Genomic DNA, 12,119 nt, shown 5'->3' on the forward strand with positions numbered 1-12,119 from the left:
GTTTCAACAAATATTATAAAAAGATTCTAAATATAAAATAATTTGTTACTCATAAATCTTAATATATTAATATAACATATTATAAAATCGTACGTGACCCACGTTAAACTTGTATGAAAGTTATTTATGACAAACTTTAAATAATGTGAGTTACGTCAAAGTTGAAATAAATATAAATTCTATTTATTTGCAGTCAAGTCGATTTTTATTTTCTAAAAGTTCAATGACTAAGATAGAATTTTACAAGTTTTTTTAATAATTTTGTTTGACATTTTGAAAATATTTTTCTTATAAAATAAATGTGATTTCCTTATTTTATTTTTTTGTGTATTATTTAATTTACATTAAAATGTTCCCTTTCACTTTCCTTCTTGACGAATGCCAGAAGTATTGGGATATCTCTGGAAACAACTAAAATACTTCATGCTTGCGTTTCTACTCGACTTAAGTATATCATCTTTCATAAATATCGCCTTCACACTCGAGTAGAAAATCCAGAAAAGCAACCTTCTTTGTAACTGTATCTTGATAGTGAAAAGCGTTGCAGTGGGCAGTATATGATTACCCGTAAAAAACCCCGAAAAAAACTGTATATGAGTACTGCAATCTCTCTGGGATGACTTTTCTTTACGTTTACTGGTAAGCTTCATCCTTGACCTTACACAGAGCCACTTTTTTGGAGGGAAATTTACTGCTTCGAGTAATGTCACTTGCCAGCTATGAGAATATCAATTTCCGTCTCGCCTCTTGGCTTATTTCCAATGTGAATGATGAATACGACTCAACACCAAATGGTAAACCGAATATAAATGGAGGGTAGTCAAAAGGCTTTAAGTCAGAAATTCCATCCCAGGGAAAGAATTGCTTTTCAGACCGAGCAAAACTACCTTTTGTTGAACTAGAAGCGAGTGGCCTTGAGATATTACTTGTTCACGTGTCCTCAAAAATGGAAATGAGATAGATGTTTTGAAAAATACCAATATTGCATGAGCCCCCACAATGCCGTGATAATAGAAAAGTAAAGCAGAACCCATCGTGGCTACTCAAATATTTTCAAAAGGTCTTGTGTCGTAAACATAATCATTTTATTAATTTAACAAAAAAAAAGAACTTCTCGAAAAAAAAATATTTGCAAAGTGATGGACACAGCAACAGCACTGTGAATCCATATACTGCTGAGAAGTTTTCGTCGTCACAAAAAAAAATTATTTTATAGCTATTTCAAGTAAACAAATTATCTTACTGACTTGGTGATTAACGTTAGATGTGGTGATAATTATCTATTATGTAATAATTACAGTAATCGGAACAGTGTGATAGTATCACACTCGCACTAAACATCAGGTGAATCTTAGATCATAATATTTTTTAGTAAATAACAGATGAATATGTGAGAGCGAGGGGATCCTCGTGGAACCGAGACCAGGACCCTAGTTGCCTTTGAGTCTGGGCACTGAGTACCTATGAAGAAGAAATCCATTTTGAAGAAATCTTTACTCAAAGTCATACTTGTTTATTGCAGAGATTAATTTTATAGCAGAGATTCTACCACTGTGGCTCCTTAGAGCGACCAATGTAGAATGAGTTCAGTACGATTATGCTTGGACTTTTATATGGTAAATTCTGTATTACGATTGTGGGTACTCGAACAAAACTAATCACCTGATGTATTACTAAAATTATTTACATCGATGAATTGGGTAATTTGGAAACAATAATTATGATTTCACTTATGACAATTATTACTACCAGATAATGAACGAATACACGGAAAGGAATGATTTTGAAACGACGACCCCTTCAGCGTGACAAATATATTTTTCTATTATTTATGTTTGCCGAAATATAAACAGTTCCAATTTTAATTTGTTTGTCTTCAAGGCTAGAGTGACTAGTTTGTTATTAACATTGCGTTCACCTACTTCAGATCCATTTTCTCCGCCGAACAGGAAGTATAAGTAACAGTCGAACACTATTTAGTTCAAATATATAAATTTAAGGAGTTGACGTTTTTGTCAATTATATTAATTTCGTATTTACTCAGCAAATTTTTTAAATCACTCGGTGATTTTCTGATACTTTGAATGTTAAGTAACAGAAATAAAATTTAAAAAATATTTAATTAAACTTTGCAAGACAGACAAAACATATACATAAATATTGTAGGACTAGAATAGCCATAATGTTTTGCAATGAAATAAATTTAATTTTAAGTGTTTACAAGCCCTTGTTAATAGGAGCTCAGTGTCAGGCACATTAGGTAGATACATTTAAGTTAAAATTTTACTCCAACAAACAAACATTTTGTCAACCTATGAAGTACTTGCAAAATACTCAGATTTGGGGCCAAACGTAAGATACATTGTTTTACATTCTTATAGCATAATCTTATCAATAAATACATTTTTACGCAACCATTCGGTTTTCCTTAAGGGACGTAACCGCCGCAGTCCGTGTCACAAGCCACTTATCAATATTATCTTCATGCAGATTATTCATCGAATTTCAAATGTTTCACGAGTGTGATATCATCGGTCAACCACCGGCTTGACGGAAAAAACTCGATATTAAGCGAATTCATTACGTAAGAGAGCAACAATATACATTTGTGTCTAATTACAAGCGAATTACGTCCTTTATGAAAGCAAATATAAAACTTTTGTTGACAAATTATATATTTAGAGAATTATTGTACAAATAAAACGACTAACATAGAATTATTTTTTATTTAAAAATAAATTATTGTAGTACGACTTGCACCAATAACAACAAAATTGTGGTTCGAACATGAAACCATAACGTTTGCTCAAAGCAGAAATCTTAACTTAATATATCTACAGGTGCGGTATTTAACTTACGAGTACGCTTTCCATAGAATAGTTTATAAAGTTAACATCCACTGATACAAAAAACACACTTAGTATTTTCTAAGACAGGAAATTATCCATCTCTTTTTATTTTGAATCAAGAGAATCAAAGTATAAAGAAGATATTAACTTTATAAAATTGTTGAATGAATGTTACCAACTATAGTCCACTAGTTTCTAGTATAACGTCAAACTAAGTACAATAGGTTCACGTCTTGAGACAAAAGATACAAGCGAAATCCATAAAACATACACCAAGCTCAGTGGACCGTAGAATTAATTATCTAAAAGTTATGCAAAATATGCAAACATACAAACAATAAGAGATTCATTCTCACTTTTCATCACACAATAATAGGAAAATATTATAACTGAATTTAACTCTAAATACTTCATGAGGCGTTCATTATGTGAATATTATAAAAACACAAACACTACTTTAGCTTTTTTTGGCATTTATAAAAAAAAAATCAGGTCGTAGTCGAAGAAATGCTTTAAAAATAAAAATGAATCTTCAAAATAGCCTCTGTACAATATTTCTACTTTTACACTGGTTTATATGTCAGATGAAAAAATGAAAAAAATATATGTTTGATTTGTATTAATGTGGCTGAAAATTTGAGGCTGTATTACTATTAGCAGCACATTTCACTAGCATCTGATAATTACATACAATGTATCACAATTTACAAGCCGCAAAAAATATAAAAAATAATTTAGATTCCCATAATAAAATGTGTCAGATAAATTCTGTGATTGTTGTGTATATAACATATATATACATATGTTAAACAAAAAGAAAAATTTCGGAGTCAAATAGGTATAACGTCCAGGTATAACGTATAGGTATAACAATAACCTACTTGAACCAAGATATTGTGATATCATAAAAGGTTAATCTAACAACCATAAACAAAAAATCTTATCAAAGCGAAACTGGATTTATTTGAGACACGCCATCTTTAATAACAAGCTTGTTAATACTTTTTAAATAGCTCAAAGGTCGATACTGTATGTTATTAATCTGATTCTATTGTAATAGAAAATAATTACAGAGAAACTGGATAAAAAAGATACACATACAATTGATTTAATAATTGACTTTTGAAACACTCGTTTCATTATTGCCATAATAGATGCTATGATCTAAGAGTACAATGCATCTATGCTTATAATAAGGTACAATTTGTTTTAATTAATATATTTTAATTAGATAATTAACTTGCAGGTTATTAAAATATAAATCATTTTTCAAAACGTCTTCTTAGGGACTGTGTTCGCTGTGAAATGATATAAAATCAGTGTTATGTGATCAGAATGAATTTTTTTTTTTTATATAGATTCTTAGAAATGTTCAAAGCTTTTATAAAGTATTTCTGTTATATTTTTGGACATTCGTTTTTAATAATAGCTGTCACACGACAATGACAGTACAAATAATCGATACAAATAAAAAAAAATCTTAAGTATAAATAAAACCAACACTGGGTGGGTAGATATAAGTTTCATTTGGGAAACTTTAGCTTATGTAAAACAAAAACACTCATTATTGCGAGTACAATTCTCGGGTTTCTAATAAGGGAGTTTGTTTATTTATATAATCAAATATTTTGCTAAAAAGATATCATTCACGCATTAGATATTTATTTAGCATCGTACAGTGATAATACATGACTTAATTTTGTCATAACAGTTCTTAGTTGAAAAGAAAACACTTTAAAACTAATTTCAAACGTTTGCTCGTAACATAATTTTATTCGAGTTTTTTGTACATATCGTCGATTTGTGGTTTAAAATAGTTTCTGATCTCTGGTCGTTTCGCTTTCATCGTGGGGGTCAAAAGACCGTTCTGAACTGAGAATGGATCGGGGTGTAAATATATGTCTTTGACCTGTAAAAAACATATTTAGTGTATAACTAATGACAATAAATATAATTACGAATATACAGTCATATGACACTTATACAATAATATTGTGAGTAGAAATGGAATAGCTATTTTTGAAAACGTATTAAAGACTTACTTATTGATATGTAAATTGTATTTTCAATTTATTTGTGAATAACGTAGCCGGTTATTGTGGTTACTTAATACTTAAGATCTATTGTCCTAAACATACAAAATAATAGACTACCTGCTCGAAAGTTTTAAGGCCAGCGTTGCGTCCCCACTGCAGCATATCTTCAAGAATGATGCTTTTAACACGCTCGTCCTCGCAGAGGGCTGAGAATGTACCCTTTATACCATTCTCAAGCGCCCAGCATTTCACCACATCTACATCTGGCACAACTACACCTACTACGCATGACTGTAAGGAAATTGAAGTTTATTCTACACCCTGTTCAAATTCATACAATTCAAATGTTTTAGAAAATATTTTACTACAATAAGTATTTTGGCTTTTCCTCAGATATGTGCTCTAAATTAATTTTATTTTTAGATTATTTAACTCAAAACTATTTATTTTCCAATACAAAACTGTGTCAGAAATTTTAGTTAAGGACAATGTGAATAATCATAAATATATTATCCTGTTATGTAAAATTATGTTATAAAGTTACTTCATATTAAGCAAAACAAACTTAATATTAAATTCATTATAAATGAAACTAGTATTATTCAGATTTACTACGCGGATTTTATTATTTAAAAACTACATACTCCCGACGTTTCGGTTACTTTGCAGCAACCGTGATCACGGGCACCTCGTCTGCGCGTAGTAAATCCGAATAATACTAGTTTCATTTAAATGAATACTCGCGAAAATCTTAGATCTCATTAAATTCATTATACCGAAATTTAAGACATTTTACCTTTAATGATTCACCATGGACGAAGACTTGTTCGACGTACTGACTTCGAATGTAAATGTTTTCGATCTTTTCTGGCACAATATATTCGCCTTGAGATAGTTTAAAGATGTGTTTTCTTCTGTCTATAATTTTTAGGGTTCCATTCTGCAATAAAGAAATGTAAAAAAATAATTTTAATAAAGTCAAACCAGAGAGTGATTGAACTAATCCCGTTCCAAGAATTAGAATTACAAATACTCTAGAGTAGAAAAGCTGGAGATATATTAAAAACACATTTGGATCATAGCTAACGATGAAAAATTCACTTTTCATTTTTTGTAATGTTGTAAATTGATATTTTTGTATGAGATCACAGCTCTAAGTGTAAATCTAATATAAGAAAATATCATCATATATATGTATGTACATAGTTCCTCATTATTATGTTAATTTCAGAAGGTATATGATAATATCAACTTTAGCAAAACTTTCGTTTGATGCAAATATTTTTAACCTACCGGCATCCACTTGCCGACATCTCCAGTATGATGCCATCCATCCTGGTCAATGACCTGTCTGGTCTTCTCCGGTTCCTTGAAGTAACCTTTAAACACATTGGCACCCTGCACGCATACCTCGCCTTGACCTTGAGATGCATAGTACTCCATTTCTGGGACGTCCACTAACTATAAAATGTGAATAAATGTGATAAGTAAGACATGGGGCAAAATTTATTAGACCAAATGATTTTAAAAGTTATCTGATGAAATTATTTCATCTCACTTTTTTTTTATTATGGGAGACTAAAGATTTATTTGTTATGATTCATTGCTTTTTTAATGAATAGTTTTTAAATTAATTAATAGTATCCTATGTAATATTTTTTTCTGTAATTCAGAACATCATTTGATACATCATCATACCTTCACTTTACAACAAGCGACGGGAGGCCCAACATGTTCAGGCACGTGATCCCCCTGAACTGTTAGAGTGACAGGCGCAGTACACTCTGTCTGACCGTAGCCTTCCACGATCTGGAAAAGTAATAAAATTATTATTATAAAAAGTCCAATCTTCACAGTCTTTTATCTTGATTACTTTGCTTATGTATTTATAAGGTTGTTAGCTAAAAGTTTGTTTAAAGTTTGATTGTGTTTGAAGCCAAATCTTGGAAAAATATTTTCGTTTATTTCTTAATTTTGAATATCTCTTAGAAGCCATAAATACACAACTTAGTAAATTAATTAAAAAACAAATAATAGGCGTGGCCCTTTCTCGACATAACTTTTTGTTTATTTATTTTATTCATTTATATTTAATTATTGTAGAGATTATATCTTCTCATGTGTTCTCCTTCAGATTTATTTTTGAAGTAGTCGAATTTTTTTTTCGAATTCAGTATATTCTATAGTTATCAATATACAAGTACTCCATAGTATATCTTTCTCGGTTTTTTAAATCATTTTTTTCGACTTAAGAATATCGTACCTCAATGGAGTGGATTTGAACCTATCCAGTACGACGTACGCTATAGTGCTAGGTCAAAGAAATACCAGTACAAATAACATTTATTTATTTTCAATGCTATTTAACCTTGCAGTCGTCCAAAATAAACAATGAAAATCATGCGTAATGGAACCTGACACAAATAATAACAGGAAAAATCTTTCAATATGATATGATAAATAGAATTGGCCACGTCAACTTGTATGAAATGAATATTTTAAAAGGCATTTTAAAATCTAAACAATTTTTACGTGGGAATAATATAAGGAACTAACCATTTTATTTGGTTATGATTAATTTCCGTCTCCTTACTTAAGAACCCTCCATTACGATGACCAATACAAGACTAAAACTAGTAAGACATTTGAAGGTGTGTAAATTTTATGATTACTCACCAGACATCCAAGAGCGCATCTCGCGAAGGTCAAGACATTTCCAGCAAGCGGGGCAGAACCCACCACTATAATACGCAATCTGCCTCCCATACCTTCGCGGACCTTGCGGAATACCAGTTTGTCCCAAATAGAATCGCCTCGGATTATACCTCTGAAAAAGTCCAAAAAATTATAACCAACAAAATCATAAATAGTGCAATAAATTTTAAATTAACTTGTTATTATTTTTAGACATTTACTGATCAATTAATAGGTGGCTAGAAAATGTTCATTCATATTGTCAAGATTTTTTTTATTCTAACAAGGTTATTTATTGTAACAATAACTGCAAAAATTGTAACTATTATTATGAATACTCAAACTTTGCATCAAAATACCTCTTTAGTTCAGACTCCTTGGCTGATAAGGCCATATTGAATAGTAACTTTTTAATTTTGGAGTTGGATATCTCATTTTGGGCCTTATCATATAATCTATTTAATAGTCTGGGAACAGCTGGCATCATAGTTGGTTTGAGTGCAGCGAGGTCATCGCCTAATCTTCTAATATCACCGCTGTAAAAACCTACAGCTCCGCCTACCATATAGAGAGCGTTCTGAAAATCCAAGTTAAGATCTCATATGTCACGTCAGGAAATTTCAAATGAAAATAAAAGTATACCAAAAATATTGATTATCGTTTTTGTCTTAGTTTTAATGGTCTGTATAAATATAATATTATGTGTACCTCACAGCACCGCTCGAGCATATGCGCGAGTGGTAGGAAGGAGATCATGACATCATTTTTGGTGGGGCGATGTTCTCCTAGTTGCATGGTAACACTGCACATTGAGGCGACTACATTTTCGTGGCTCAGCATCACGCCCTTCGGCATGCCAGTCGTGCCAGACGTGTAGCAGATTGTGCAGAGGTTTTCTGGTTTTGGTGGCTAAAAATAATTATTTTATAAAAAAAATAGATGTATAGCTTTTAAATCCTTCATTACTCATAACGATATGTAATTAAATTAGTAAATGAAAGTTTGGTAAAATTACCAAACACACACAAAACAATCACATTAGACAATATTTATTAAATTAGTTTAAAATATGACACATTTTATAAAACCACTGAATTAAGAAATTTTATGGAATGAGAATAAATTCCATTAAATACCATAGTTATAAATTATAACATATGGATTCCTTAAGGGGATGAAGTGCCTAGTTAGTAATCTTAGCACTTACAACACATGGGTGATCTTTCTGCGCTCCTAGAATCTCTACATCGCTAAACTTAATAATTTCAACACCACGACTCTTTGCCCTTTGATGTGTAGACGGCGATACTTCCTTTATCGTGATCAGTTTACGCAAACACCGGGGCGACTGGTCCAGGAGAAGATTGGCTTTCTTATCGTCTTCGCATACTACTACGGACATTTCGGCTGAAATTGCATTAGAAAAATTTTAGAAATTTGTTAAACTAATTTGTTAAAAAACACACAAAAGGGTTTTATACAACTTACTTTGGTTAATAATAAAGGCACATGCATTGGCTCCTAAGGTATCATATAGTGGGACTATAACCATTGAATAACAATATGCAGCTTGTTCGGCCATAATCCATTCGGGGCAATTTTGTGCGTATATTCCTATAAAAATATAACTTATTATTTTGTATGGTAGTTCTTAATATGTATAATCCGAGGATTCGTCTAAGAACATGCAAGTCACTTACCCACAAAGGTGCCCTGACCCGGGACAAGGCCTTGGCATACAAGACCTGAGCCGAAGTTCTTGGCACGCAGCAGGGTCTCATTGTATGTTTGCCACACATAAGGCTTATTTGGTCCCTCGCGCCAACCGAGACAGTTGCCATTATCTTAGGAATTCGAAAACATTGTATATTTCAAGTACATATATATAAATTCGTAGTAAACATTATAAATTATATATTTTTTTGAGACTCTTTTGCTGTGGCTATCAACTAAAGGCGTTGTTCTCATCTTTGCATTAATATCTTTTGCAATGCAATAATATAGAGACTTTTGATATAAGAGGCCTTTAAAAAAAAATTACCCACTTGCAGGTTTTTGGAAAAAAAAGCACTTAATTATCGCTTTTATCGAAAATGAGCGGAAGTGTAATGTGGAACGCGGTTGGTTCTAGAATAATGTATGCCCGCTCGTATTGCAGTCATAAGAATAAAATGAAATATTATACTTACTAGATTCTTTCACACCGCGTCTAAAAGTTTCATATAGTGTACGAGTGTCGTCGTGCAGATATCTCAGGTAACGGCCGTTTTTCGCTTCTTTATAGAACTTTGAAACACGAACCATTTCAGGCCCCTTAAACAAAAAAAAATTAACATTGATTATAAATTATTTAGTACATTAGAGTTAGTAATCTCTTACAAGAGTTTATTGACCCGTGTATAGAGTTGATTAGCAGTCACGTGTTATCTGTTTAACGATAATATGAAAATAGCAAGTTATATTCGTCGAAATTGCAATCTTATCATAAACAGATTCTCCCTAACGTAACTCAGTATTTTGGAGGACGGAGAAGAGCTAAAAATTTATGCAAACTACACAACGTTAACCCATTGACATATATCTAATACAAATATATTTTAAAGAGCAGAGCACTTAAACTGTACGGTATGTTTTTGTCAGTTTGCAATAGTTATATGACAAAAAAAATATGTCAAAGTCATTAAGGTATGAAAGGGAGATTCTGTGGCACGGATGTAAATATTTTTTTTTTGTTTATTTTATTTTTGTTGTACATTTTATTAAAATTACAATATAATTAAATATAAGACCTAAAATTTTGTAGTCATTTATCAAAACCTAATTTCCTTACATAATTACGTGCACCTAATAGTTATTTTGTCCAATTACAAATTATATTTTGATTTATTTAGACTGGACGTTCATATTAATATATAACATACTTGAAATAAATTTAACTGAACTAATTAATTTGAAATTGTGAGTATGTTCCATTAATATTTATATTATACAAGGTCAATGGGAAATTCAACGCTCCAAGAAAAATAAGAAAAGCGGCGACAGTTGCGCGGTTGGGTGACCGGGTATTTTTAGTTGATGATAAAACACACTGTGGATTTCGCTACTTAAAATACTATTAACGTATTTTTAAATCACATCTCGATAACCACAGGAGCGTAATGATTATAAAACATCTTTTATAATTGTTACTTATCGTTACTAGGATACTGTCAACTAAACCAAACCAAACTAAACTTCGTAAATAGTAAAATTCTTGAATTATCATAGACTACACTACACTACTGAAAAGGTTTTTCTACGGAGGCCATAAAGATTCCGTTTTCTCATGCGATCATTTCATTTTCGAACATAATATTAATATTTTTTTATATATGAGTATGTGAGAGTTATAAAATGTTTATATCTTAAGGTCGTGTGTATAATCTTTTCTGGGATCTAAAAATAATCATAACTGAAATACTTGACATTGTGAGTGGTTTGGCCGATGATGTTTCCGCATAACGTTCTCATATAGCAGTAGTAAATACAGTCATTTATAATCCATTTATATAACGTTTAAAAATAAATAATTTTGTATAGAAAATAAGAAAATTAAATATTATGAACTAATAGGAAATAAATTTTTCAATTAAAACTTTCTATTCCATAGTTCCTAGTATAATGATATTAATTATAAGATGTCGTTTTTTACTATAAAAATGTTATATCGTCGGGGATAGTGCAAATCTTCGTAACTAGCGTTGGATAATTCCGCGTATCTGCTTTCAAAGTAGTTTTACGGAGGAAGTTACAAATTAAAAAATATTCTGAATTTAATGACGTTTAAGGTAATTATTTAGTGGTTAATTTATTACTCAATGTGAAAAAGTGACATTAAAAGTCGTTAATTTAAAAAATATTTCAGTTTAAACCTTATTCTGTCAATCTGCTTCTAATGCAGATATGCGGAATTATACACATTTTTGTTATATACATATTTTTGTTATTAACCTTTACACTCCCTTAACTTTCATTAAATTAAATGTTTTATAAGTCGTAAAAATAGGTTTAAAAAAACGCTATTTTTGTATATTTCATGAAATATTATATATATTTTCTTAAATAAATACATAGATAGTTAACGCATTTAAGGGCACCTCGGCCATAACGATGTGTCAGACTATGTAAAATTATTCAAAATGTTTAATCCATTTTGTATTTAAAGCCATCGTTTAGGTACGCAGACGAGCATACATGTTAAATACGTTTATTTTGGAATGCATAGCATTCAGATAAAACGAATCTTCTAGTTATTAAAGTATTTTACCTACGAAACCCGTAACTGTTATTTTCTGTAAATTATTTTTGATATTTTTGACTCGACAGGAAAACCTACTCAGATTTTAGGACTTCAATGTCACTCAGACCGGAAAGTAGCAATTTCTTCTTTGAATTTGATACTTCACAAAATGCCGTGACATGCCGTCTCCAAATCCTAAATAAGAGAACATTAAAGAGAAACAAATTCTTCGTACTTCGAACCTCCACTGCAAGTGAAAGC

At 31.0% G+C, this 12,119-nt stretch overlaps 1 protein-coding gene across 4 annotated transcripts in view; it reads right to left on the bottom strand.

Annotated features, from left to right (window-relative positions):
• Positions 1-2,712: 2,712 nt before the first annotated feature.
• The window catches only part of LOC116771114 (long-chain-fatty-acid--CoA ligase 5), a 31,789-nt gene continuing 22,382 nt past the window's right edge, over positions 2,713-12,119 (bottom strand). For all 4 annotated transcript variants that reach the window (XM_032662832.2, XM_032662830.2, XM_032662834.2 and 1 more), the window contains 12 exons: positions 9,769-9,892; positions 9,280-9,423; positions 9,068-9,193; positions 8,787-8,986; positions 8,288-8,488; positions 7,939-8,156; positions 7,562-7,712; positions 6,584-6,694; positions 6,179-6,346; positions 5,682-5,825; positions 5,003-5,176; positions 2,713-4,758 (listed from right to left, as the gene is read on the bottom strand). In XM_032662832.2, the coding sequence (XP_032518723.1) occupies positions 4,621-4,758; positions 5,003-5,176; positions 5,682-5,825; positions 6,179-6,346; positions 6,584-6,694; positions 7,562-7,712; positions 7,939-8,156; positions 8,288-8,488; positions 8,787-8,986; positions 9,068-9,193; positions 9,280-9,423; positions 9,769-9,892 (1,899 nt within the window). In that variant the 3' untranslated portion in view covers positions 2,713-4,620. The remainder of the gene's footprint in view (positions 4,759-5,002; positions 5,177-5,681; positions 5,826-6,178; positions 6,347-6,583; positions 6,695-7,561; positions 7,713-7,938; positions 8,157-8,287; positions 8,489-8,786; positions 8,987-9,067; positions 9,194-9,279; positions 9,424-9,768; positions 9,893-12,119) is intronic.

This window comes from Danaus plexippus, chromosome 17 (assembly GCF_018135715.1).
Source record: "Danaus plexippus chromosome 17, MEX_DaPlex, whole genome shotgun sequence".
Taxonomy (NCBI): domain Eukaryota; kingdom Metazoa; phylum Arthropoda; class Insecta; order Lepidoptera; family Nymphalidae; genus Danaus; species Danaus plexippus.